Source organism: Alexandromys fortis, unplaced genomic scaffold, assembly GCF_014885135.2.
Source record: "Alexandromys fortis isolate MF-2015 unplaced genomic scaffold, M_Fortis_MF-2015_v1.1 scaffold_434, whole genome shotgun sequence".
Taxonomy (NCBI): domain Eukaryota; kingdom Metazoa; phylum Chordata; class Mammalia; order Rodentia; family Cricetidae; genus Alexandromys; species Alexandromys fortis.
Window position 1 is genome coordinate 214,451 of NW_026068321.1, and position 25,252 is coordinate 239,702.

The 25,252-nt window shown below is 36.6% G+C and overlaps 2 protein-coding genes and 1 non-coding gene across 6 annotated transcripts; all 3 read left to right on the top strand.

The window, feature by feature from the left end:
- Nucleotides 1-322: 322 nt before the first annotated feature.
- Nucleotides 323-10,273, top strand: Snurf (SNRPN upstream open reading frame). 2 transcript variants are annotated; one of them, XM_050132747.1, is made up of 5 exons: nucleotides 386-458; nucleotides 3,351-3,426; nucleotides 5,916-6,011; nucleotides 7,723-7,871; nucleotides 10,127-10,273. In XM_050132747.1, exons 2-4 carry the CDS (start codon nucleotides 3,353-3,355, stop codon nucleotides 7,826-7,828), a joined length of 276 nt encoding a protein of 91 aa, XP_049988704.1. In that variant the 5' UTR covers nucleotides 386-458; nucleotides 3,351-3,352; the 3' UTR covers nucleotides 7,829-7,871; nucleotides 10,127-10,273. The 2 variants fall into 2 exon arrangements, with proteins under 2 accessions (XP_049988706.1, XP_049988704.1); XM_050132749.1 differs by lacking the exon at nucleotides 3,351-3,426 and having other exon boundaries at nucleotides 323-458.
- A 2,081-nt stretch (nucleotides 10,274-12,354) lies between these two features.
- Nucleotides 12,355-25,230, top strand: Snrpn (small nuclear ribonucleoprotein polypeptide N). 3 transcript variants are annotated; one of them, XR_007590114.1, is made up of 8 exons: nucleotides 12,355-12,495; nucleotides 13,457-13,608; nucleotides 14,175-14,286; nucleotides 14,755-14,907; nucleotides 15,471-15,609; nucleotides 16,664-16,789; nucleotides 19,492-19,652; nucleotides 20,055-25,229. XR_007590114.1 is itself a non-coding variant. In XM_050132745.1 (7 exons), exons 1-7 carry the CDS (start codon nucleotides 12,493-12,495, stop codon nucleotides 19,596-19,598), a joined length of 792 nt encoding a protein of 263 aa, XP_049988702.1. In that variant the 5' UTR covers nucleotides 12,355-12,492; the 3' UTR covers nucleotides 19,599-25,230. The 3 variants fall into 3 exon arrangements, 2 of the variants coding, with proteins under 2 accessions (XP_049988702.1, XP_049988703.1); XM_050132745.1 differs by having other exon boundaries at nucleotides 19,492-25,230; XM_050132746.1 differs by lacking the exons at nucleotides 19,492-19,652; nucleotides 20,055-25,229 and adding an exon at nucleotides 16,876-17,039.
- On the top strand, nucleotides 19,708-19,779 carry LOC126495151 (small nucleolar RNA SNORD107). Its single transcript, XR_007590118.1, has one exon. It is a non-coding gene; the product is annotated as a small nucleolar RNA SNORD107 (small nucleolar RNA).
- Nucleotides 25,231-25,252: the final 22 nt, after the last annotated feature.

Below are 25,252 nucleotides of genomic sequence, written 5' to 3' on the forward strand. Positions count from 1 at the left end.
CTAAAAATATGTCTCAATATGTGGCATGTAATCACATATAGCAAAAAAACTTGATGTTTTAAAATCATGTTTTATCGCTCATTGATGCTTGCTTGCAACCACTACGGAACTAAAATTTATTCTTTATTTTAAACATATTTAAAAACAGGTACTTGTGGCCAATAGCCCATGTTGACAACTATTTTATCAAAATATTCGCTCAAGTTACTATCGTAGGAATGCTCGGGGACTGGTAGCCATTTCTTTGCAGGTCACTGGGGTCAGGCAGTGGAATTTCTGCACTGCGGCAAACTACGTGCGCATGTGCGGTCATTGGCTGTGACGCGCATGCGTTGCGTTGGGTTCTGCGTGATAAGACGGAGCCGCTGCGGCAAGTCTGGCGCAGAAGAAGGGAGGCAGCTGGAGATGTCAGACGCTACCTTCTAAGGAGCGACTCATAACGCGATGGAGCGAGGAAGGTCAGCTGGGCCCGTGGCGCTTTTCGCTGTGAGGCTGTTGCATTTTTACCAAAATAATTCTAGGTTTGGGAGGAACGAGTTATATTTCTTTTTGAGAATTAGAATTTTGGACCGGTTAGACGGACTCATTTGGGTCGGGGGGGGGGGGGCAATGTCAGGTCTGCGCTGTAAGGCGTTACCAGTGACTGTGGGCTCCCGTGTGAGGGAGCCGTGCTGCAGCAGGATTGTACTGCGCAGTGGTGGCCGAGGTCCGCGGTTATCCGCGGTAGTCCGTGGTCATCCGCAATCTCTTGCTGCGGCCGTGAGGGAAGGTGACCATGGTCCGCAGATGCGGCACTGGGAGAAGGTGAGCAGCATCCATGACTGCGACACAGGGTGGGGGAGGGGAGCAGGGTCCACGATCCGCGGCCCTCGGGGAAGGTGGGCAGGTTCCGCGATCTGTTGCCGCGGCACTGGGGGGAGGTGACCATGGTCCGCAGATGCGGCTCTGGGAGAAGGTGAGCAGCATCCTTGACTGCGACACGGGGCAGGGGGAAAGGAGGCAGGGTCCGTGATACGCGGCCCTGGGGAAAGGTGGGCATGGTCGGAGGATGCGGCGCTGGGAGGTGAGCAGCGTCCATGACTGCGACACAGGGCTGGGGGGGGGGAGCAGGGTCCGCGATCTCCTGCTGCGGCCCTAGTTAAGGCGACCACGGTCCATGGACGCGGCAAGGAGTGGGGGTGGGGGAGCCTGGTCGGCTGTACGGTGAGCAGCCTTGGTACTGGGGAAAGATGAGCAGTGTCGGCAATTAGAGGCCGCGGCACTCGAGAAAGGATGCACAGGATTAGGATCCGCGGCACTGGGGGAAGATGAACCAGATCCGTGACTGCAGCACAGTGTAAGGGGGAAGGAGAACAGGGTCCGCGATCTGCGTCACTGGGGGAAGGATGCGCTGCATCCGTAACTGCGGCACAGGGTTGGGGGAGGGGAACAGCAGGGTCCGCGATCTGCGGCACTGGGGAAAGATGAGCTTGTTCCCCGATCTGAGCCTGAAGCACTGGTCAAAGGATGCGCAGGATCCACGACTGCGGCACAGGGCAGGCCAAGGTGAGCGAGGGAGGGGGAAGGCAAAGGGGAGAGTCCGCGATCCGCGGCACAAGGCAGGGGGAGGGGACCAGGGTCCGCGATCTGTGGCACTGGGTGAAGGTGAGCAGTCTGCGGCTAGTCGGTGGTTCGCCCGGTGACCGCCTCGACCGCTTCAGTGTGCAGGTGGTTTTGCGCAAGAAGATCCTTGTGGCTGAGGGAAGTGATGGCGTGGCCAGGTTGTGGCTGGCCAAAGTGCTTTTGAATCACGGTGCTTTTTGAATACCCGGCCGTGGGAAGGACCCTAGGAGCGCATTGGTTCTGTCAGGGTGTGGCCCCCGTGGGGGGGGGGTCTGCAGTGGTGGATCTGTGGAATGATCCAGTGCTAGGGGGGAGGGGTGGGAACGGACCTTTCCGGACGACCATACCTCCGTTTCCAGTTTTTTTTTTTTTTTTTTAAATTTTCTTGCAGTCTCCTCTGTCAATCGGTGGCGTATTGTGTTTGTATTGGTTCCTTTTGTAGAATTATTCTTTGCCTGCAGGAGAGTGAGTGGCGAAAGCCGCAGTGTTTTCTTGTTTATTTGGTCACTAAACACCCCTCACTGCAGGGGTTAATGTATGAAATGTATGTAAAACTTGCTAAAACCCAAACCAGGAACAGTAGCAGTGACAAAACCATGTGTCTTTTGGTTTTTATTCTTTTTTCCTGGCATTCGGGATTGAATCTTTGCATGTCTTGGTATTATCAAGGGGGTCGTGTCCAGTGTCAAACGCCATTGTGAGATTCCCTAAAGATGGCCGCTGCTGCAGAGGTGTTGGTGTGCGCAGGCGCGGCTGGTGGGGGGGGGAAAGCGGGGGAGCAGACCCCTCCCCACCTGGCTGCTCGTCACACGGCGAGCCACCTGCCTGTCAGTTCCGCAGTGTTGGAACTGCAGCCACACCCTCGTCTCAGGACCGCAGGGACAGAGCCTCCTTCTGGTGTCTTCTCCCACCCTCAGCGTCCTGTGGTGGGCACAGGAAAACCACATGCGGTAGGGATGACACGCACCTCCGCCTGCATGGAGGCCAGGAGGGAGTGGACTGAGGGATGGCGCAGCATTGGCGTGGAGAACCTGGCGGCCATATCCTTAACCTGCTGCATTTAAGCTTCTTTGCCCCTCCCTGCAGTGTCGCAATGGGGGGGGGGGGGAGGCTGATTTGCGCAGGTTCTTTCTCACAGGCTTGGTCCTGGGTTTTCTATTACCTTAAGGAATGGAAGGCATGTGGGGGGGGGGTCTAGAGGTTTGTGTGACGTATTCCGTATTCCTGTGTGTCAGAAAGCATCTTCGCTGTTTCGCAGTAGAATGGTTGGATATTACAGCCAGCTCAAGACCTGTTGATGATGCCTTAAGATAGCCTTCCCTCCTGGGTAGGATAAATTTATATTTGAATTTATATTAACGCTCACGTATTATTTTTAATACTTTTCTACTGTTCTGAATGAGATTTGCTATTTTTAAGGCAGATTGAATAATTCATAAAACAGCTTTTGGCTTTGTGTATTCTCGTCGATTTCTATTTTCCAGATATAAAAATTAACAGTTGCTTAATGTGATATTTTGTCATCCATTCTTAATGCTTTGGTAGTTTAATCTCTCTCAGTACATGGCTTAAGAGTTATTCCCCAAGGATAATTTTTATGCATGTATTAAATTAATGATATTTTTCACGATTTGAAATTGAAGCTACTCTGAAAATATGAAGGAATAATGAACCAAGTAACTGTATTGTTTATTAAACTTGTTTTTAACTTTGAGACAGGATTGCGATGTAATCCACATTCATTTCAGATATGGAATGTATCTCAGGCTGCCCTGGAGCTGGTGATCCAACCCTTTTGCTTCTGTATTCCAGTGAACCACAGATGTGAGTGACTGCGCTTGGATTGAAGTTTTTACATTTAATTTTTTTCCAGGATTTTTATGTACTTGCTTTATTTTTCGGTCTTGTTTTCCTTCTCCACTATGAGTAGATAGTATATGTTTGTAATTTTTAAAAAGATAAATCTAGAAGATTAACTTTTTTATTTTTTGTTTCTTCTGACAGTCTGTAGCCCAGGTTGCCCATGAACTTGTGATCTTCATACTTCAGGGGCCATACTTCAGGCAGTGAAATTACATTAACAATATTGTATGGAATATAGCTTATTAAGTCTTTGTTAGGCCGTAGGAATATACTGCTTCTAGTATGTTTTGGCTCAATTTCCGTTTGTGTCTTTATGAACTGCCTAATTTGGCCCACCATTTTGTAAATGATGAATCAGATACTTTTGATTATGCCTTGTCTTAAGTAGTTAGCTTCTAATAGAATTTGCAGGTGACAGTGGACAGTGATTTGCCATAAAAAATTAATACTATGCACAAATTTTCCTTCACATTTAAGTTTTCCTTATGCATGTTGGCATAATTAGGCATTTTATAAAGCACCATTTTTTGATATGAATGCCTACATTTGCATTAAGCCAGCATTTTCAAAAATAAACTTAGATGATTTGTATATAAAAGTTAGGTTTAGAAAATTGAAATAATAAAATAGTTTTGCATTGATGACTAAATGACTGAGCCATTTTCACACTGAGGAACTCATAGGAAATGGTAATAAATGACTTTTGACAATATTCTTTGGGGTTATAATTTGATATTTACTCTATCCAACAATTATAAAATCTTCCTGCTGGCACTCACCTGTAACTCCTACCACTAAGGAGATTTAAGTAGTGTATCAGGAAATCAATGACATCTTTAGCTTCACAGTAAGTTTTAAGACAACGTAGGCTACATGAGAGACCTTTGTCTCAGAATATTAAATTATCAAATAGATTTCTGTTACAGCCTGGATCAGTTCTCCATTTTCCTTTGTGTAAGTGAATGTACTGTAGTGTAAATGATCATATCTGGTTTTATTTGTCCTTAGTAGACATTTAAAATGACAGTTACTAACAACACTAGTGAGGATATATGTGATACTGGGTTGGTATTTACTGTTCCATCACTGCAGTAGAATTGCAGGGTCACCAGTCTAATGTCACTGGTCCTTTATTAATTACTCTAGGCTTAGTACAGCTTTGCATTTTCATTATATTTCCCTGCATTGTGCACGCTGTCATTATCAAATGATATCTCACAATATTTATGACTTAATTTCTCTTATTAATGATATAACATGTATTTCATGCTGATTGGCCAACTAAATATGTTATCAGGAAACCCATTGAAAAGGCAGCTTTTTGTAATTTTTTTAATGTATGTAATTTAAAGATGTAAGAACTATTTTGCTCTGAGGTATGTCTGCCACCTGGAATGCCATGAATATTTATCCATCATTCCTGAAAGGTCCAGCTCCACTATTTTCTAATTATGTTTTGTTTTGCCCTAAAAAATTAGATTTCAATCAATTACATAATTTACCATTTTTTCTTTTGGGGACTATACCACTCTGCAGTCCAAGTTATTAATACCTATAAGACTTTGGCCTTAGTGGTATCAGGTATGTTTCATGATACTATGCAATCTTAATTAAAATTCAGTTTATTTGATTTGTTTATAATTTTATCATGTGGAAATCTTAACATTAAATTTAAAAAAAATGTATTTGGATGTTTTGGCATTTCCAGTTCTAAACAGCAAAACAACTGAATTGCTGGTAAAATGCTTAATCTAAAAATTTAGCTACTTTTAAATATAGATATGATTCAGAAAATTGGCATTCGGATTCTTCTATTAAGAATCATTCTTGACTTGTCAGAAGCCTTTCTATTTGTCTCTTGGTTTCATATGTCTAGTTTCTGTCTTAGGAACATTTCCTACCGGTCCTAACATGGCCACCCTGCTGCTGCTGTTGATGCGATTGACTGCACAGCCATTTTGTGAAGTGCTCCCAGCTAGTTGATAGCATTTTGCTTAAGCGACCCTCCTATTTCTTTCTAAATCCCATGACCGCTACATTTATGTAGAGGTTGATGTGTGTCTGTCATAGGGAGGGGCAGCTCACATGCTATGGCACATATGTAGAGGTCCACCTGATTTTTGTGGAGTATGTTCTCTTCTACCTTTTCAAGGGTCCAGGGATCAATCTTTGATTGTCATGTTTGTATTAGTGGCTGGCAATTAAGCTTTATATACTGAGCCACTTTTACCAGTGCTGCATTTTTTTTTAATGGCAGGATTCATGGAGCTTAGACTCTTTGAAGATAGCTGAGGTTGGTACCCTTGTCTTACTTCCTTAGTGCTGAGATTACAGGCATGTCCTGACACCCCTGATGATGCCCTGATGGGAATTGAAGGTGGGGCTTCCTGCTTCCTAGGCAAGAAATCTATAAATAATACATTTATTAAATCGTTCCTTTTCTGTTTCAGGGATCGCTTACACCTGAGAAGAACTACTGAGCAGCAGGCGCCCGAGGTGGAAGTCCAGGTCAAGCGTAGACGGACAGCCTCACTGAGCAATCGGGAGTATGTAAACTCTAGGTTGTGAACCAAAATGACAATAGCAGCATAAAAGAGGAGATTAGAGTGACGTAATGGACTACCCAATGCAGAAGTTATAACAAAATACTGAAACTTTTCATTGTATTCTAACTTAAATCAACATTATCGTTTATTTAATTCCTTTTTCTTGCACAGGGTCTCTGTCTGTGCAGCCATGGCTGGCTTGAACTCTCAGAGAGTCTGCCTCCACGACAGGAGTGCTAGATTTAAAAGCATGTGCCACCACCACGCATGGCTCTTTAACTCCTTTTCGTGGAATTTGACTTTCCCCCTGATATTTCAATTTTAAAAGTGTTGCTTCCTTTTTTCCTTTATTTTTTTTGCTGAGCAGGGATTAAAATTAGGGCAAGAGCTTTCTTTTTATTTCTTCACATGTAAGTGAGTTTTACCTTTAGAATTTTATTCACTAAATACCTATTATTCATAAAGGAGTAATTTTAATAACATTTATTTTATGTGCATTTTTTTGCGTGAATGTCTGTATGAGGATGTTGGGTCTCCTGCATTCCATTACAGACAGTTGAAAGCTCCTATGTGGATGCTGGGAATTAAACAAGAATCCTGGAGAGCAGTCAGTGCTCTTAATCCCTGAGCCATCTCTCTAGCCCTTATCTAGGTTATTTTATGATGTTCATTTTCTAGGTTTTTGGGTTTTTTTTTTTTTTTTTTTTGCTTTGCTTTGCTTTGCTTTTCAAGACAGGGATTCTCTGAGTAACAGCTCCATCTGTCCTGGAACTAGCTCTTGTGTGCCAGACTGTCTTGAACACACAGATCTGCTTTCCTCTGCTCCCACCACTGCTTGGCTCATTTTCTGTTCTTAGAAATGCTTTTTTTTCTGCATTGATAGGACATTAATTTACACAAACTTATTTTTGTTTTGAGACAGATAGTCTATGCTGCCCTTGACATCATCTCAAAGCAAAGTATAATCTTATGGTCAGATCATACTCTCAAAATATTAATGAGTTTTAAATGTATATTTACACATCACATGTATAAATATTGAAATTTATGTTATAGGATGTCTGTTATTGACGTCTTTACCTATTTATATATCTTTGTCTTGCTGTTCTATTTTTTATTGATTGATTGAAAGATTGATTTATCAATCTGTCTATATTTATTGGATTGATGGGCTATTGGTGATTGATTGACTAGCTTCTTGATCTATTTCTTGGCTTGCTCATCTATTCACATTTATTTATTGGCTTGTTAATCTGACTTTCTGACCTATTTGTCCATTTATTCATTATCCATAATTTATATATTTATGGATTTCTGGTATATTAATTGATTGACTGATTTAACTGAGTGAGTGATTAACTCCTTGATTTATTTATTGGCTTGTTGGTCTATCTATCGCCATCTTGAACTATTTGATGGGTTGCTGGTCTGTTGATTTAGCTTGTGGATCCATTTAGTTAATAGCTTGCTAGTCTATTGATTTGCTTGCTTGATTGATTAGCTTCAAGTTCCCTTTTTGGTTCATATATTACCTAACTGCAGTGTTATATTTAGTAACTAAATGGCTATCTTTTAAAATATGTTAGCATTTTTCTGGTGATCTTTTATAAAATTAGGCTCTTATAGAATAAAATGTCTATTTTCATTCTTATTACTATCTACATAGATGAATGCCATTTTGTGATGTAAAAATATTGTGCTCTTGCCCTAGGTGCCACCTGTACCCACGTCGCGCTCAGCAGCAGCAGGTTCCTGTGGTGGATTTCCAGGCAGAACTGAGACAGGCTTTCTTAGCTGAGACACCAAGAGGTGGTTAAAGCAGTATTGAAACATCAAGGAGGTGGAAGTCAAGGAAAACAGGTTAGAGTTAATTCGAAAGTAAAACAAACAATAGGGTATCTAGAGTTTAATTGATGCAGTTACCTTTTTAAGGGCTTTATATACACAATAACCTTTTTTAAAAGCTTTATATACACCAGCACTAGACACACATCAGAGCAATTTTATACAATGAACATTTATTTATTATTTTTATGCATTTTTTTGAGACAGTTTCTCTGTATAACAATTCAAGTTGGCTTCAATCATTGGTAGACCATATGGCCTCAAATTCACTGTGGTCCACCTGCCTTGGCCTCCCAAGTACTAGGAATAAAAACTGTGCCACCACCATCTGACTCAAAAATTAAATTTAAAAATATATGTATGTGTGTGGTATTTTGTTTGCATGTCTATGTACCGTGTATATAGAGAGTCCAGAGCAGAACCTCAGATCTGCTGAACCCTAGAGTTGGAAATAAGTGTCAGACTTTGTGTTGCCTGAAATTAAACTCAGGTCCTGTGGAAGACATGCTCTTGTTCTTTTTTAAAAAATAAAGTAACATTTATTTATTGTGTATATAGTGTTCTACCTTCATGTATCACCAGCGCTCCTTACAGGTTTTGGTGAGCCACCAAATGGTTGTTGGGAAGGTTGACCTCAGGACCTGGATGAACAGCCAATATTCTTAACAGCTGAACCATAGCTCCAGCTCAAGCTAGTGTTTTTTTAAAAATATTTATTTATTTGTTATGTATACGACATTCTGCCTTCATGTATGCCCACATGCCAGAAGAGGGCACTAAATGTCATTACAGATGGTTGTGAGCCACCATGTAGTTGCTGGGAATTGAACTCAGGACCTCTGGGAGAGCAGCCAGTGCTTTTAACCACTGAGCCATCTCTCCAGCCCCCTCAAGCTAGTAGTCTTACCTGCTGAGACATATTTATGCCCCAAATTAATTTGTAAGAACATTTTCACATGCTTATAATTACATTTAGCATTTTCATTAGCATGTGTCCCATATGCCCTTTGTGTGTAATCATGGATTCACTCTGGCAAGAAAGCCTTAAGAGCTAAATGTTGAAATTATGGGCATGTAATATAAATACTATAATTATTTCAGGTTTTATTTATTTATTGAGACAGGATCTCACTATGCACCCTGGACTGACCTAGATAGAACTCACTTTGTGAAACAGGGTGAGTTGAACAAATAAAACGTGGGCCTTAGGTGTTTAGTTCTAGGTTTTACAAGTTTATTTGATGTTTATGGTGTTTTGCATGCATGCATGTCTATGTACCATGTGTGGACAGAAGAGAGCATCAGATCTGGAAATGGAGCTAACATGGTTGTGAGCTGCCATGTAGGTGCTGAAATTAAAGCTGGATCCTCTGGAAGAGCAGCCACTATACTTAACTACTGAGTAATCTCTATTCTTTCATGATTTATTTATTTGTAGACAGGTTCTAATTGACTAGGCAGGAGATCTCTGTGTAGAACAAGTTGTCCTTAGACCCATAATCTTCTGTCTGCCTCACGGGCTGTGAGGCATGTGCCACTTTACCCCACATTCATTGTCATCTTCATATATGTGCACAGTTTATTTAAACTCTGTCCAGTCCCAACTCTTAACTTCTCCTGAACCTTCTATCTAGTGCTCCTTTTCAATTGCTTTTCCCATTTTTTAACTAACTGTTCACCTAGTGCTAGCCATGGAGATTTGGGCTGTGAGCTGTATCACTGAAGTACTAACATCCTCACCATTTTTTTGTCTGCATGGAAGAAAAGGATGAGGCCTCATAAGCCCACCCCATCCATGTTGGACTGTTGATTGGCTAGTCTAGTGCATGCATCTGTATATACTTAGCATACGAGTTCATAAGTGCAGCAGCTCTGCAGTGCCAAGAAGACACTATTTCCCAGAAGGCCTCTGAGGTCTTCCTCTTTCTACCCCTTCTGGGATGGCCTTTCAGAGAGGGTGGTGGGGTGTGATAAGACTTAGGACTGAGCAATCTATTATCGTTTATTTTGTGCACTTTGAACAATTCCAAGCCTATTGACTGACCACCATTGTCTGTGTAAAGAAGTTCTCTGATAAAAGGTGAGAAATGAATAATGTATGGGTATGAGACAGTGTTTGGAAGGACACTGAAACTATGTCAAATAGAAGTTGTAGCTTTTCCAATAGCCCATCTGTTCTCAACTGTGGGGTTCTTGGCATGCCCTCCCTGTGAAGTGAGTATGAATTTCAATTATTTATTACTGAAAATAAACATTGTGTGTGTTTTCAGGAAACTACAGAGGCTGGAGAGGGCATCAGAATCCCCTGGATCTGGAGATGGAGAAAGATACTGATAAGTTGTCATGTGGATTATGAGAACTGAACTTGGGTCCTCTGCAAAATCATAGCAGGAAGCTCTCAGCCCACTGGGCCATCTCTCCACGCTGTTTTCAGTTTTTAAAATGTAGTCAATTTAGCTGGGCATGGTGTTGCATGCCTTTAAACACAGCACTTGGATGACATACATAGGTGAATCTCTGAGTCCCATGTTGGCCAAATATACATTATGAATTCCTTTACATTGTCTCAAAAGTCTAGAAAATGAATTATATGCCATTTAATTTAGAATGTAGTTCAGTTATACAAACATAACATTCATGCCACCATTGTACCAATGGTCATGCATTACCCAGCTGATTGTTACTGTAGAGCACAGGTTTCACAAACAGGTATGACTGACTTCACCAGCTTACTGTACTTCTCATATCGAAAGCTTGCCAGCAGTTAGGAAGCTTCTGGCTTAGTTCCAGTTTGATATTTTTATTGTATGTAAATAAAAACTGGTATCTTCAACAATCAGACTTGTCACCAAGTGGGAAACATAAAACAATTGCAATAGGCTATATTATTTATGGGGAATCTGCCACCAGACTGCACTTGGCAAACTCAAAGGGAGATATTTATTTCACACTTCACACAGTGTGATGCAGTGTGGCTTCTGTGAGAAATATTATCCCCATGTAACTACAATTAAATGATTTTTTTAAAAAAATCATTTAAATTTGGTTTTCCGAGACAAATTTTCTCTGTACCTTTGGGGCCTGTTCTGGAACGCACTCAAGCTGGCTTCAAACTCAGAGGTCTATCCACTTTAAACTGCATCCCGAATGCAAGGATTAAAGGCATGAGCTACCATTGCACAAACAATACATATTTTTAGAAAGTGCAATATCAAGTTTTTGGAACATTTTTCGTGAGTTATATTGCTCATACTCCAGGATTCTATGTCACTTTCCTGTTCTACTTCCTCAGGGTAGCATGAAGATTAAAAATTGAAGGGATAATCTCATGTGAGCAGAGGGACTGAGACAAAATGAGAAATACAGATTCAGGATGGGCTTAGACTTTGTGAAGCCTATTCTCTGTGTTAAGAGAAATAGTTTCTACTCTCATGGTTAAACTTCAGATTCTCATTTAAACTTCTAGTTAAAACTGGGCAGGGTGGCCTTATGATCTTAGCACACAGAAAAGGCTAAAGAATGGGATGAAAAATTCCAGATGAGGCTGAAATAAATAGAAGGAAATATTATCAAATTTTAGGCTTTATCCTGCAATGAGTATCTACCAGAGAGCTGTATTCCAAGCTCGTAATTGTATTTTATATTTACTTTAAAGTGTCTGCCGCCTAGCCATTGAACTTCTGTTTCATCATAATGAATATGCTGATTGCAACCATATGCCCGAGGTTCTGCTGATTATTGTCATACTTGTCTCCTGGTGGGAAAAGATTACCCATTTTGATTTTAAAGAGGCAGCCTATAGTTTTAGACATGTTAAATAAAAAAGTATATTTTTGAACTAAGGAATAAATAGGACACCAATTAAATTTAGGGATGAAAAAATGTAGGTGTTTCTGAAATACATTGTGTTAAAAAATATTGATATTTTAAAAATGTGCTTTTCTTCCAAAATAGAAGATGTGGTTTTCTAAGCAATTTTATAAAAACCTAGCAACAGTGATTCGAGAGATGTCTCATTGGTTTCTGCAGAAGACCTGGGTTTTGTTTCCAGCACCCACATGGAGGCTCAAAACTAACTGTAACTTCAGTTCCTAGGAATTTGATGCCATTTTCTGACTTTGAGCACCAGGCACATGTATATAAAAAATATATACAAAGAGACGAGAATTTTTATTTTTTTTAAATGCTGTAACCACTGCTTAGAAAGCCAGAGACTCAATGGCTTTCTGGAGCGTAATTAAATTCCGGGTTTACATGTTAGCCAGAAATTAGTCAGCGTTTATATCTGGCCACTAAAATACATCTACTGAGCTACACAGCCAGGGATGCTTAGCAATACTGGTAACCAATTGGTTTCATAGATCTAGCAGGTTAAAGGATTAATAAGAAAAGGGCTAAAATTTGTTTGTTAGAGATGAAGTTATACTATTTGAATATTTATTTTTAAAGCATAGTAGATGGAAGTACAGTTGTAATTTTCTTCCCTCTGCAGGACCGATCCACTATCTTTAAAATCACCAGTCAAGCTTACATTGTGTCTAAGCAAACCTGCATCACACCTTTATTTATAACCCTCCCCAAAGTGTTAAAGATCTTGAAATTTTACTATTGGAGCGTCTATTGTGGAAAAGCAATCATGGTGAGTTGTACATTACAGAGTTGGATAGCTGCTGTAGTAACCTCATAATTTTTCATTGTCTAGTTTTTGAGACTGTAAAATTTAGAAATAGGGATTCATTTATAGAGATGTACATGCCTGTTAGTACTCTTAAAGCTTTGGAGAGAATATCGAGGGATGCCTTATCAATTCTTTTTTCAATTAATCTTTTTATCATTTAGATTTTGGTGAGTCAGTATAACCTTAAGGAACCACCTTATAGAGCAAGGACTCTTAGATTCAATTGCAGAACATACAGACTTCTTGGAAATAGCAGGTGTCTGTTAAAATCAGAAAGGTGGTAGATGAGGGATTGTTAACCTGAAGCTCTCAGACACAGATTAGCAAAGGAAAAGATGCTACTTCCAAAGCCGGAGGTTGTGTTAGAGACTAGAAACCAAAGCATTTGGGTTGTAGATAGGAAGAATAAGAGCTGAGGGTAATCACCATTGTCGCAAGTTCAGTGCTTAAAAAATAGCAAAAGATTTTTAATAATAGTGATATGGATGTGTTGGATCTGGGAGCCCTTTGGTAATCATGATTTTATTTGATGGGGTTATTTTATAACTTTTACTGAGGTAGTTTGTTTTTAGATTTACAAAAAAATAGTTTATAGGGCCAGGTGCTCTGTTTGAAATTATGGTCATTTGATGGAAAGAAAGCATAAAAATAGTGTTTACAACTCTAAAGGAGAACTAAGTGAGGGATTTCTATTTTAGGAATAAGTTTCATAACTAGTAGATACTATGGCTCCTACTTAGGATTCTGAGAAGTGCAGAGCTATGTAAAGTGGTCTTAGTCTACTTGATATTTCAGTATTTAGAAAATAGAGAGAAATAAAGGGAGACAATATTAAAGAAAACTGCTTATATAGAGATGTAGGAAAAGACAAGGAAACAGGAAACACATGAACTTTCCATTGATATTCCTTTACTGATTGCAGACTGTGGGTAAGAGTAGCAAGATGCTGCAGCACATTGACTATAGAATGAGATGTATCCTGCAAGATGGAAGAATCTTCATTGGCACCTTTAAGGCTTTTGACAAGCATATGAATCTGATTCTCTGTGATTGTGATGAGTTCAGGAAGATCAAGTAAGGCTTGTTTGGATCATGGATTGGGAGGAAAAAGCTGGAATAAGATTGATAGGGCGACTGAATTAGATAAAGAAGGTGTGGATGGCCATGCAGTTATGTTACCCAATCCTTTCAGAATTGGATCAGATCCTTATGTTACATTCATGTCATTGCATACAAATAACGTTGGCAAAAATATAACTTACATTGTCAAATTTGATGTCAATAGTATTTGGTTATAATCTTAATGCACTTAGGATTTTGATATAAATAGTACTTTAGTTTCACTTACCTTAAAGGCTTTGTCCTATCATTTGCATCTATATTTTGCAGCAGATCATGTTGGGTATCTGTATATCAAGGGAGCAGACATAGGAAAATAATTTGTGCAAGTTAAAGAAGTCTACAGAGTAATTAGGCAATTAAACTTTTAATAATAGTGATATGGATGTGTTGGATCAGGGAGCTCTTGGGTGATCATAATTTCATTTAGTTGGGGTTATTTTACAACTTTTGTCTAATTGATTCTTTTGATAAGTAAGGATCACAAATTTATTTTACTGTTTTTTACTTCTGATTTATAGGCCAAAGAATGCAAAACAGCCGGAACGTGAAGAAAAACGTGTTTTGGGTCTGGTCTTGCTACGTGGAGAGAACTTGGTCTCCATGACTGTGGAGGGTCCACCTCCTAAAGATGTAAGGATGATGTAGGGCAAGATTGCCATGTTTCTGGTCTTCGATTTTTACTTCAAACGTGAATTATACAAGCCCATGGTACTTGGACTTAATGTCTTAGCAGGGCATATGGAGAAATACTATAATTACATGTAATCAAATAAAATGTGCCTAGTACTTAGTATAAGAGTTCAGATCTATACTTTAGGAAGTATATTTATGATTTCACAAACGTGCTGAGTAGAAGGTAGAAGTGAATTTTTATTGGGAAGGAAGTGGTCAAGGAATTAACAGTTCCCAGTTTTGGAAGTCTATATCCCAAATCTGTAAGGCACTCAGAAGTACTTTTTATTACCATTATATTTGTTTGCATATGGAGCTAATGGGAGCTAATTAGCTTGTAACATGATTGAGAATTAGTTCCTTGGGTAAAAATCACTTGTATTTGAACAAAACGGCCAAGTTTAAAGTTATACATTTTTGTTTCAGACTGGTATTGCTCGAGTGCCACTTGCTGGCGCTGCAGGTGGCCCTGGGGTTGGGAGGGCAGCTGGCAGAGGAGTACCAGCTGGTGTACCTATTCCTCAAGCTCCTGCTGGATTAGCAGGCCCTGTCCGAGGAGTTGGAGGTCCATCCCAGCAGGTAAGACCAGAACAAGGTTTGCTATTCATGATAAATTATGACGAGAGCATAGAACTGAGAAGATGAGCAATCAGAAAGCTATATCTATACTGTTTAAGTTTGATATGTTCTAGAAAGACTAATCCTTGATAACTAAGACACTTTGAATTCATGTGACTAATGAAATATGCAACTGTAAATGCCACGTCAAGAAAAATCAAAAGATGATAAAATGGCAATATGTCAAGATTTAAAAATATGAGGCTGAAAGTAGATATCTGAATTCTGATGGAGGGTTCAGAATTTTAGATAGGCTACATAGAAGGACTCTGTCTCCAAAGTAACAAACAACAAAAGAAACCTCCCCAAATGTACACAAATAAAACAAACCAGAGCAGCTCAGCAGGAATATGCATAGCATGTAAAAGCTTCTGGATTTATTCCTCATCAACTGAAAAAGAGAGTAATATAAATAACAAGATACAACAATTGTATCTGTAATAGGATTTATTCATTATTTCTTTCTATGTATTGGAAAACGATTGCATCCCTCATCTCTTTGTATTTTTGGCATAACTTTTCAGGTCATGACTCCACAGGGAAGAGGCACTGTAGCAGCTGCTGCAGTTGCTGCCACTGCCAGCATTGCTGGAGCTCCAACCCAGTACCCACCAGGGCGTGGAACTCCACCTCCCCCTGTAGGCAGAGCAACCCCACCACCAGGTAAGTCCTTTAGAACAAATAATTATTTGGATTTCCTACAGAGTCTATCATCATGAGGAAATAACATCTCAAAGTACTGTGTTTATTATTTCTTAGCCTTGCTAAGAACTTAGGAACTATGCTACTAGTTTTACTGTTATACATTTTTTATTGAAGATAGCTTTTCTAATGCAATATTCTGCTACTTTCCCCTCCCCAGCACCTTCGTACTTCCCCACCTACACAAATTGACATTTCTTCTGACTAGAATACAAGCAGGCATCACAAAAGTAGTATTAGAATAAAGTAAGATAAATTAAAACAAACACAATTAGTACTAAAAATCAAACAAATATAACAAATAACAAAAGGAAAAGTACAAGAAGCAAAAATGAACAAAGACAGAAACCATAATTTGTAAGCAAGCATTCTATGAAGTTAGAAATTTAATGTTCAGACAAAGCTTCATGAAGCAAACCCTCCCTCAGTACTATGAATCAGTTCTGTGTTGGCATCTATTGTTGGGCATGGCACCTGTTTTAAGTGGTTGGTACATCTATTGAGCCTTTTCATTTTTCTTGTGTAAGTGGTTTTGAATTAGGGCTAGCTCCTGGGGGGTATGGGAACTTGTGTCTGTGACTCTCAATGCTGGGATGCCCACATGCCTTAGACCTGCACAGGTTCTGGGTGCTACTACTGTTGTATCTGAGGGCCTTGTTTGATGTCTTCAATCCTCAATGACTCTTACAGTCCCTTTCTTTCCTCTTATTCTCAGTAAGTGGAACTTAAATTCAATCAAAAGTTTATTTACTCTACACAATCTTTGCCACTATTTACCAGTGTATCTTTCTGTCAGGTGACCGTTTTAGATCACAGGGTTTGAAGCTATATTGGCATTGGTATTTGTAAATGAAAGGCTAGAGTCTTTGGAATTAGGATGACACTGGGTTACAGGATAAGGACCTTCATTTCAGATGCACACACTTGCCTCATTTCTGGAACCACTATTTTGTGCTACACCATAAGAGCTTTAATGAGCTGACCTAAGGAGGGTTTATTTGTTATTTATTTTCAGGAATCATGGCCCCTCCACCTGGTATGAGACCACCCATGGGCCCACCGATTGGCCTTCCCCCTGCTCGAGGGACGCCTATAGGCATGCCCCCTCCAGGAATGAGACCCCCTCCACCAGGAATTAGAGGTCAGGGCCTGTGAATAACATCAGATCCTGTAATATTTATATGCTCTTGATAACTTCAATAGAATTTTATTATTTTTCCTTTCTAGGCCCACCTCCCCCAGGAATGCGTCCACCAAGACCCTAAGATGGCTGATAAATATCAGCCTTTACTTTTCCCTGCAATGCATCTTGTGAAATTGTGTAGCATGCACGCTTTTTGACCCCTCTTACTGCATTAATTATAGCTAATAAATACATAAGAGCAATTGAATTGAGGGTTTCTTTTGTCTGATTTTGTTAAAGTCAGAATGAAACTAATGTTTTATTGTGAAAGGTAAAAGTAGGCATGCAGTTTATTTACTCAAGCTAGTATCTTAGGATAAAATGGTTGTAATATTATTTCCTGATTCCTGCCTTTTCCTGCATTAACATGCTGCTTAAAATCTTAAAGTAAGATTGTGATTTGCTAAGATTAACATGGCACTGTGGTCACTTTAATATGTCACAATTAAAGGTTTGTGGAGAAACTTAATCAGATATAATTAAATTAACTTAAAGAAATTTTGGCAGTGGTATGTCTTTTATGATCATTAATTAAAACATTTGGAATCCAAGTTAGTGCTTTTCAAAAGGGGTGGCTTCAGTTGATTAGGGTTTACAGTTGTTGGTAATCAGTGTCTTATGGAAGACCTGATCTGAGAATTAAATCTATTATGGTAAGTTTCAATCTACTGATCCTAAATAAATGTTAGAGCCTGGTCATTGGATACAAGGTTCTGCGTGCTTGATATGGCACACTGAAATTCATATTAAGTTTGTGTCATCACCAATAGTGTGCTGTTGACTACAAGCATTGAGGGAACACATGATGACTTTGAGTTGTAAGTAAAGGAATTTTTTTATGGATAAATTTAATTTGAATTAGCCAACAAAGAAAAAAGCTGTTTTGCCATGGGAAGTGGTTTGTAATGGTGAGTGAATTACCTATTTTTTAATTAAAAATAATAATTAATACAGTGTATTTCCATCTTTGACATCTCACCTTCACTCTTAATTCTTCTCTTATACTCCAAACATGCTCAATTTCTTGACATTCTGTAATAACACACACACACACACAAGAAATCCCATGTACTGGGTCCATTTAGTTGCTTGTATGTACATAGGCTTAGATTCATCACTTGTTGTACTGTCTTTTCTATGGAGAAAATGATTCATCCTCTCTTAGTCAATGATGTTTCTCCATCTGTATGGTGTCTTGTGAAATTTCCAGTGTCAGTAGGACTGCTGATGGTCTTGTTTAAATAATGTTGTTGTTAAATAATATTGTTGAGATGTAACTTCACTGTCATGCCTAGACTTGCTAAGTCACCTCCCCCATTCAGAGGCTGGTAACAGGAGGCTCTGAGATTTGGGCATGAGTGATAGCAGTATATTTGAAGAAAGTCTATTGTCTGAATAATGACCTAAAGGTAGCCTCCCCTTTTCTTTTTAAGATACCCTGATTGTTGGAGGCTCAGCTTATAAAGATCATGCTAATGACTACCATTATTTTTTTGCTTATATTCTGGGAATTTCATGTTTATCCTGTACTCATGGTAATTGTGTATTATAGACTATGATAAAAATTTTTATTAAGATTTTTGTATGTATTAAAAATATGCAACAACATGACAGTATTTAAGATACTCTGTATGTACTTCTGATGTTCAAGTTAGGAAGTTTGATACAGGGTCTCATGTAATATAGTCTCACCTCCGACACCTTATAGGCAAAGATGACCGTAAGTAAGCTCTCATCCTGCCTACTCAGCTTCTTAAGTCGTAGTATTTAGTATAAGCATTTCTGCCATTACCTACTTTATTATAATTCTTATAGATTTATTTATTATGCATATAGTGTTGTGCCTGCATTTATACATGCAGGCCAGAAGGCACCAGATCTCATCATAGATGGTTTTGAGCCAAAATGTGAGTACTGGGAGTTGAACTCAGGACCTCAGGAAGAGCTCATTTAGTTTTTTCCTGTCCTTCCCTTTCTCTCACCCTTCCTCCCCTCCCTCCCTCCTATCTTCCTTTCTTCTGAGACAGGTTTTCTCTATATCCCTGACTGTCCTGAAACACTCTGTAGACCACACTAGCCTTGAACACATATACTTGTCTATGCCTTCCTAGTGCTAATATTGAAGGCATGTACCACCCACCACTGGGTGAAGTCAGTTGCATTGGTGTGCCCCAGCATTAGGAAAGGAAGTCAGTGAGATGAATAGTAGTTCACATTCATATATATATATTCATATATTATAGTGAGTTATAGGACAGCCTTGGATAGGTAAATTGCTGTCCCAAAATAAGAAAATTTCAAATGTTATTGTGGAAACTGTTTACTTTTCAACTTATAAGTCCTTAGTTATGATCTGATCAATTTTTGTTAAAAGACTGATACTAATATATTGGGAACAGTTTAGAGACAGTGAGTTGTAATAACTTTTAGCATGTTTAGTAGTTGTCTGGAAATTTCAGTCTTGTCACCGTGTCTACCATCTACTTACCTTGAAAAGGGTTAATAGATGTTATGTGGCGATTCTTCATCATTACATTCTGTTTCATATTTGTGTGTCATTTCAGATTATGTGTTTTGTAAAATGTATTAAGACATGCTGTTTTTTGCAGAACAGTATCTAGTCTTTAAATAGGTGTATACTTATGTTCATGTTATTTCAGTATCAGGTGATGTCCTTTTGTCGAATTACTTGATGACTGAAAAGAGAATTTCATCAATGAATGTTAAGAAGTTTCATGAGCCTGAATACCACCCTGTAGTATTATAACAAGACTATAAATCCTAATAGCTGCATTTAAAACAGAAACATAAACCATGCAAGGTAATGTAATCTTTTGATTTAAAAAAAACCGCATTTTACAGAGAGGCCTTGACTGGATTTATGATGATATAGGACCTTGTCTGATCAAAATGATTTTAAAAAATGAGCTTAAAATAACTCTGAAATCTAGTCAGTGTGCCTCATTACATATAAAATTGCTTATCCTCAATAGAAATTATTTGTTTAAATGGGCATGCTGGTATAGACTTGTAATTTCAGCCCTCGATTGGCTGATGTGAGGATTACAAGTTCCAGGCCAGCCTAGTATGCATAACAAGATGCTGTTGTATACATTGTATGCTAAGAACTGGAAAGTACACAATTGCACTTTTATATTATACCATATCTTTTCATAAATGTTTTGAGATAATTTGTTTTCTGCATTTTGTATTTTGTTGCAAGCAAAACATGAAATGTCCGTGGATCACAAAAGGCATAGGCACCTGTTGATATGGAAATAAGAATGTGTAAAAATGGAGCTCCCAAGTCTTGAAAAATGGCACGTATCATTGTTGATTTTGTAAGTGATATCAATCAGGAGGAAAGGGTAATGTTTATGGAACATTTCCATTGTGGAATGCGGTGAGTATAAGAGCCTGTTCTGATGTCTGCATTTGATTACCTTGGTCAGATCCACATCATGGTAATGTTACCACAAAATTAGTTAACGAATAAATATAGTAGTTATGTTAGAAATGTTCAGAATTAAGAAGTAAGGTTTAGGTATTATTTCACTTTCTTTCAGTAAGAGTATTAAGAACCCATGATTTTGTAGCTGAGTCCATGCTCCAATATTAAAGCTGGCTATTTTTACCACTTAAATATTTCCCAGTATTTTGGTATTTTCTATATATTTGTAGGAATGTTTTAGTAATCTTTGTAAAGTTCCTGGAGATAGAACGCAGATTGTCAGGCATTGCAGCACATACCTTTACACCTACAGCCATAACACTGGACACTGGCATAGTGGCTTTTAGCTGGAAGGATAGCTATTAAGTTATCAAAGTGAAATTACTGCTTCCTTAGCCATATGCTGGCATATCTATTTGCTTATTCTTCTATCCATCCGTCCATCCGTCATCCGTCCGTCCATCCATCCATCCATCCATCCATCCATCCATCCATCCATCCATCCATCTTCATCTACTTATTTAATGATTGATTCAGTTATTGATTGGCTTCTTGATCTATTTAATTATTGCTTTACTGGTATATGAATTGATTATGTATAGCTTTCTGGTCCTTGATTTGTTTGGCTTTTTGATCTATGTATAGATCTATGTATTGGCTTCTTGGCATTTTTAGTAGCTGACTGATTTATTTATCTATGTATTTACTCAGGGCTTTCATTATTTATTTATTATTTATTTATTTATTTTTAATTTACTTAATGACTAAAATTTATTTATTGCCTTTCTTGCCTATAGGTTGATTGGCTTTACTTATTGGCTTGCTGTCATTCATTTTTCTTATTACAAATGTATTTATCTGATTACTCATTAACTTATTTGATTAATTAGCTTCATGGTCTAATTATTGGGTTGCTGGTATTTGTCTACTGACTTTATTTGCTTTCTTGCACTCACATTTATTATTTTTTTATCTGTCTATCATCAGTCTGTCTTCTTCATCAGTTTATTTAATGATGCAGTTATTGGCTTCTTGATCTGTTAGCTTGTTGGCACATTTCTATTTATTGGCTTCTTGATCAATTTATGGCCTTTCTTGCCTATTGGTCAGTTGATTGGTTTATTGACTGACTTATTGCCTTGATCTAATTGAAAATCGATTTATTTACTTGCTAACTCTTTTAGCTTGGTTGCTTGCTAGCCACTTGATTTGTTTATTTATTCTCTTTCCTGAGTGTTGGTTGGTATTTCTTGATTTGATTGCTGGGATATCTATCTACCCGCCTACCTATATACTTACCCACTAACTTATTTATTGGTGATTGATCTGTTTATTTATTTGCTTGGTTGCTTCCTAGCTTCTTAATCTTTTTATTCCCTTTCTTGAGTATTGGTGGCGGTATTTCTCTTGGCTTGCTGGGATATTTATATTTACTTACTATTTTACTGTACATTTTATCTATTTAATGATTTTACTTACCAACTAGCATATTTATTCATTCATTTATTTGTTTGGTGATTAAGCTGTTTATTTATTGCCGTTTTTAATCTATCGGGATGTGGCACATTTATTTACCCACTAACTTATATCTGTTTATTGATCTATTTAATGATTTTGTTACTTACCCACTAACTTTGTACATATGAATTATTTATTTATACATTTGTATCTTCATTGCCTGTCTTATCAGTCAATTGATTATTTATTGTCTTGCTCTCATTTATTTATTTACTTATCCACTAACTTATTTATTGTACATTTGATCTTTAATGATAAATTTACTTACTAGCCTATTTATTTGTGGATTAATTTGGTTATTTAATGCTATCAGAATGGTGAACCTTATTGACTTGGCACATTGATTTACCCACTAACTTCTTTATTGTACATTCTATATGTTTATAATTTTACTTACACACTTACCTATTCATTTATTTATTTACTAGCCCATTAACTTATTTATTGTACATTTGATTAAATGATTTTGCTTCCTTACCAACTAATTGTTACATATTCATTTTATCTTTATTTAATGCATATTATATTCATTTATTTATTTACTAGCCCACTAACTTATTTGTTCTATTTAATTATTTTGCTTACTTACCAACTAATTTATTGTATACCCATGTTATCTCTACCTATGTATCTATCTTTCTATCTATCTTTCTTTCTATATCTATCTATCTATCTATCTATCTATCTATCTATCTATCTATCTATCTATCTCTATTGTAGTCCTGAATACTTTTACCTTTTTTTTTACCTACTAGGGGCTTTATTTATTTGTTTGCTTATGTGCTAACCCACTAACTTATTGTACATTTGATCTATTTAATGATTTTGCTTATTTACCAACTAACATTGCATACTCATGTTATTTATTTTATCTATTTATTTCATGTTCTATCTATTTAGTAATTATGTACTAACCCATTAACTTATTATTGCACAATTGATCTATTTAATGATTTTGCTTACTTACCAAATAACTTATTTATTACATACCCATGTTATCTCTTTACTGCTTATTCACTTATTTATTTATATATATATTTATTTATTTCCTGAACACTATTGCCTTTTACCTACTGAGGACTTTATTTACTTCTTTATTTCTTGTTTTACATTTGATCTATTTAATGATTTTTTTGATTAATTATCAACTAACTTATTTATTGCATATCCATTTTATTTATTTACTGTATGTTTTATTTATTTATTACGTACTAACACACTAACTTATTTATTGCACATTTGATCTATTTAATGATTTAGCTTACTTACCAACTAAATTATTTATTGCATATCCATTTTATCTATTTATTTATTGCATGTTCTATTTATTTATTCATTTATTTATTTTTGTTTATTTATTGTAGGCCTGTATGTTTATTGCCCTTTTTACCTATTTATTTATTTATGTACTAATATACTAACTTCTTTGTACATTTAATCTGTTTAATGATTTTGCTTACTTACCCGCTAACTTATTTATTGCTTACCCATATTTATTTATTGCATTTTCTATTTATTTATTTATTTATTTATTTATTTGCTGTAGTCCTGAACTCTATTGCCTTTTTTACCTACTGGGGGCTTTATTGTATTTATTTATTAATTTATTTAATCATCTGCTAACCTACTTTCTATTCATTTATTTATAGCTATTTATGTATTGTAGTCCTGTAAAGTTTATTGCCTTTTTTGTATATCTAAATTTATTTATTTATTTAATAGCCCACCAACTTATTTATTGTACATTTGATCTATTTATTTACTTTATTGTACATTTGATCTATTTATTTATTGTACATTTGATCTATTATGGTTTTGTTACTTACCCACTAACTTATTTGTTTAACTATTGTATATCTAAAACATTTACTTATTTACTTATTTATTGGTATCTTAATGTGTTCATTGCCTTTCTTATCTATCATGGATTGTTATTTACTATTCAGCATATTTATTAACTTACGTACTGACTAACTTATTTATTGTTCATTTAATATATTTAATGATTTATTAATTTATATACCCACTAACTTATTTATTTCTTGTTAATTAATCTGTTTATTGCCCTTTATTTTAACTATCATGGAATGAATATTTATTGACTTGTAGCATTCACTTATTTAACTACTGACTTATTGTACATTTGTTCTATTTATTTTGCTTACTTACCCTCTAACTTATTGTACAGTTGATCAATTTAATGACTTTACTAACTTATTGCATATTTATTTATTCATTTATGTATGTGTTTACACACCCACTAATTTATTTATTTTACATTTGATCTATTTAATTTTGCTTGCTTTATCACTTATTTATTGCATATTTGATTTATTTATTTGTTCCTTGATCTGTTCATTGCTTTTCTTATCTGGCAGTGGATTGTTTTGATGTTATTTATTGACTTGCTGTCTATTTATTTATATACTTACTTACCCACTAAATTATTTATTTACCCACTAACTTATTTATTTACTTACCCACTAACTTATTTATTTATTTACCCACTAACTTATTTATTTATTTATTTGCTTATTTATTTATTTATGTACTTACCCATTAACTTACTTATTTACCCACTAACTTATTTATTTATTGACCCACTATCTTATTTATTTATGTACTTACCCATTAACTTATTTATTTACTCACTGACTTATTTATTTACTTACCACCCACTAATTTATTTATTTATGTGCTTACCCACTAGCTTATTTATTTATTTGCTTATTTATTTGCTTATTTATTTATTATGTGCTTGCCCACTAACTTATTTATTTATTTACCCACTAACTTATTTATTTACCCACTAACTTATTTGCTTGTTTATTTATTTATGTACTTACCCACTAACTTATTTATTTATTGACCCACTAACTTATTTATTTACTGACCCACTAACTTATTTATTTATTGACCCACTAACTTATTTATTTACTTACCCACTAACTTATTTATTTATTTACCCACTAACTTATTTATTTATTTGCTTATTTATGTACTTACCCATTAACTTACTTATTTACCTACTAACTTATTTATTTATTGACCCACTATCTTATTTATTTATGTACTTACCCATTAACTTATTTATTTATTTACTCACTGACTTATTTATTTACTTACCATCGACTAATTTATTTATTTATTTGCTTATTTATTTATGTGCTTACCCACTAGCTTATTTATTTATTTGCTTATTTATTTATTTATTTATTTATGTACTTGCCCACTAACTTATTTATTTATTTACCCACTAACTTATTTATTTACCCACTAACTTATTTGCTTGTTTATTTATTTATGTACTTACCCACTAACTTATTTATTTATTGACCCACTAACTTATTTATTTACTGACCCACTAACTTATTTATTTATTGACCCACTAACTTATTTATTTACTTACCCACTAACTTATTTATTTATTTACCCACTAACTTATTTATTTA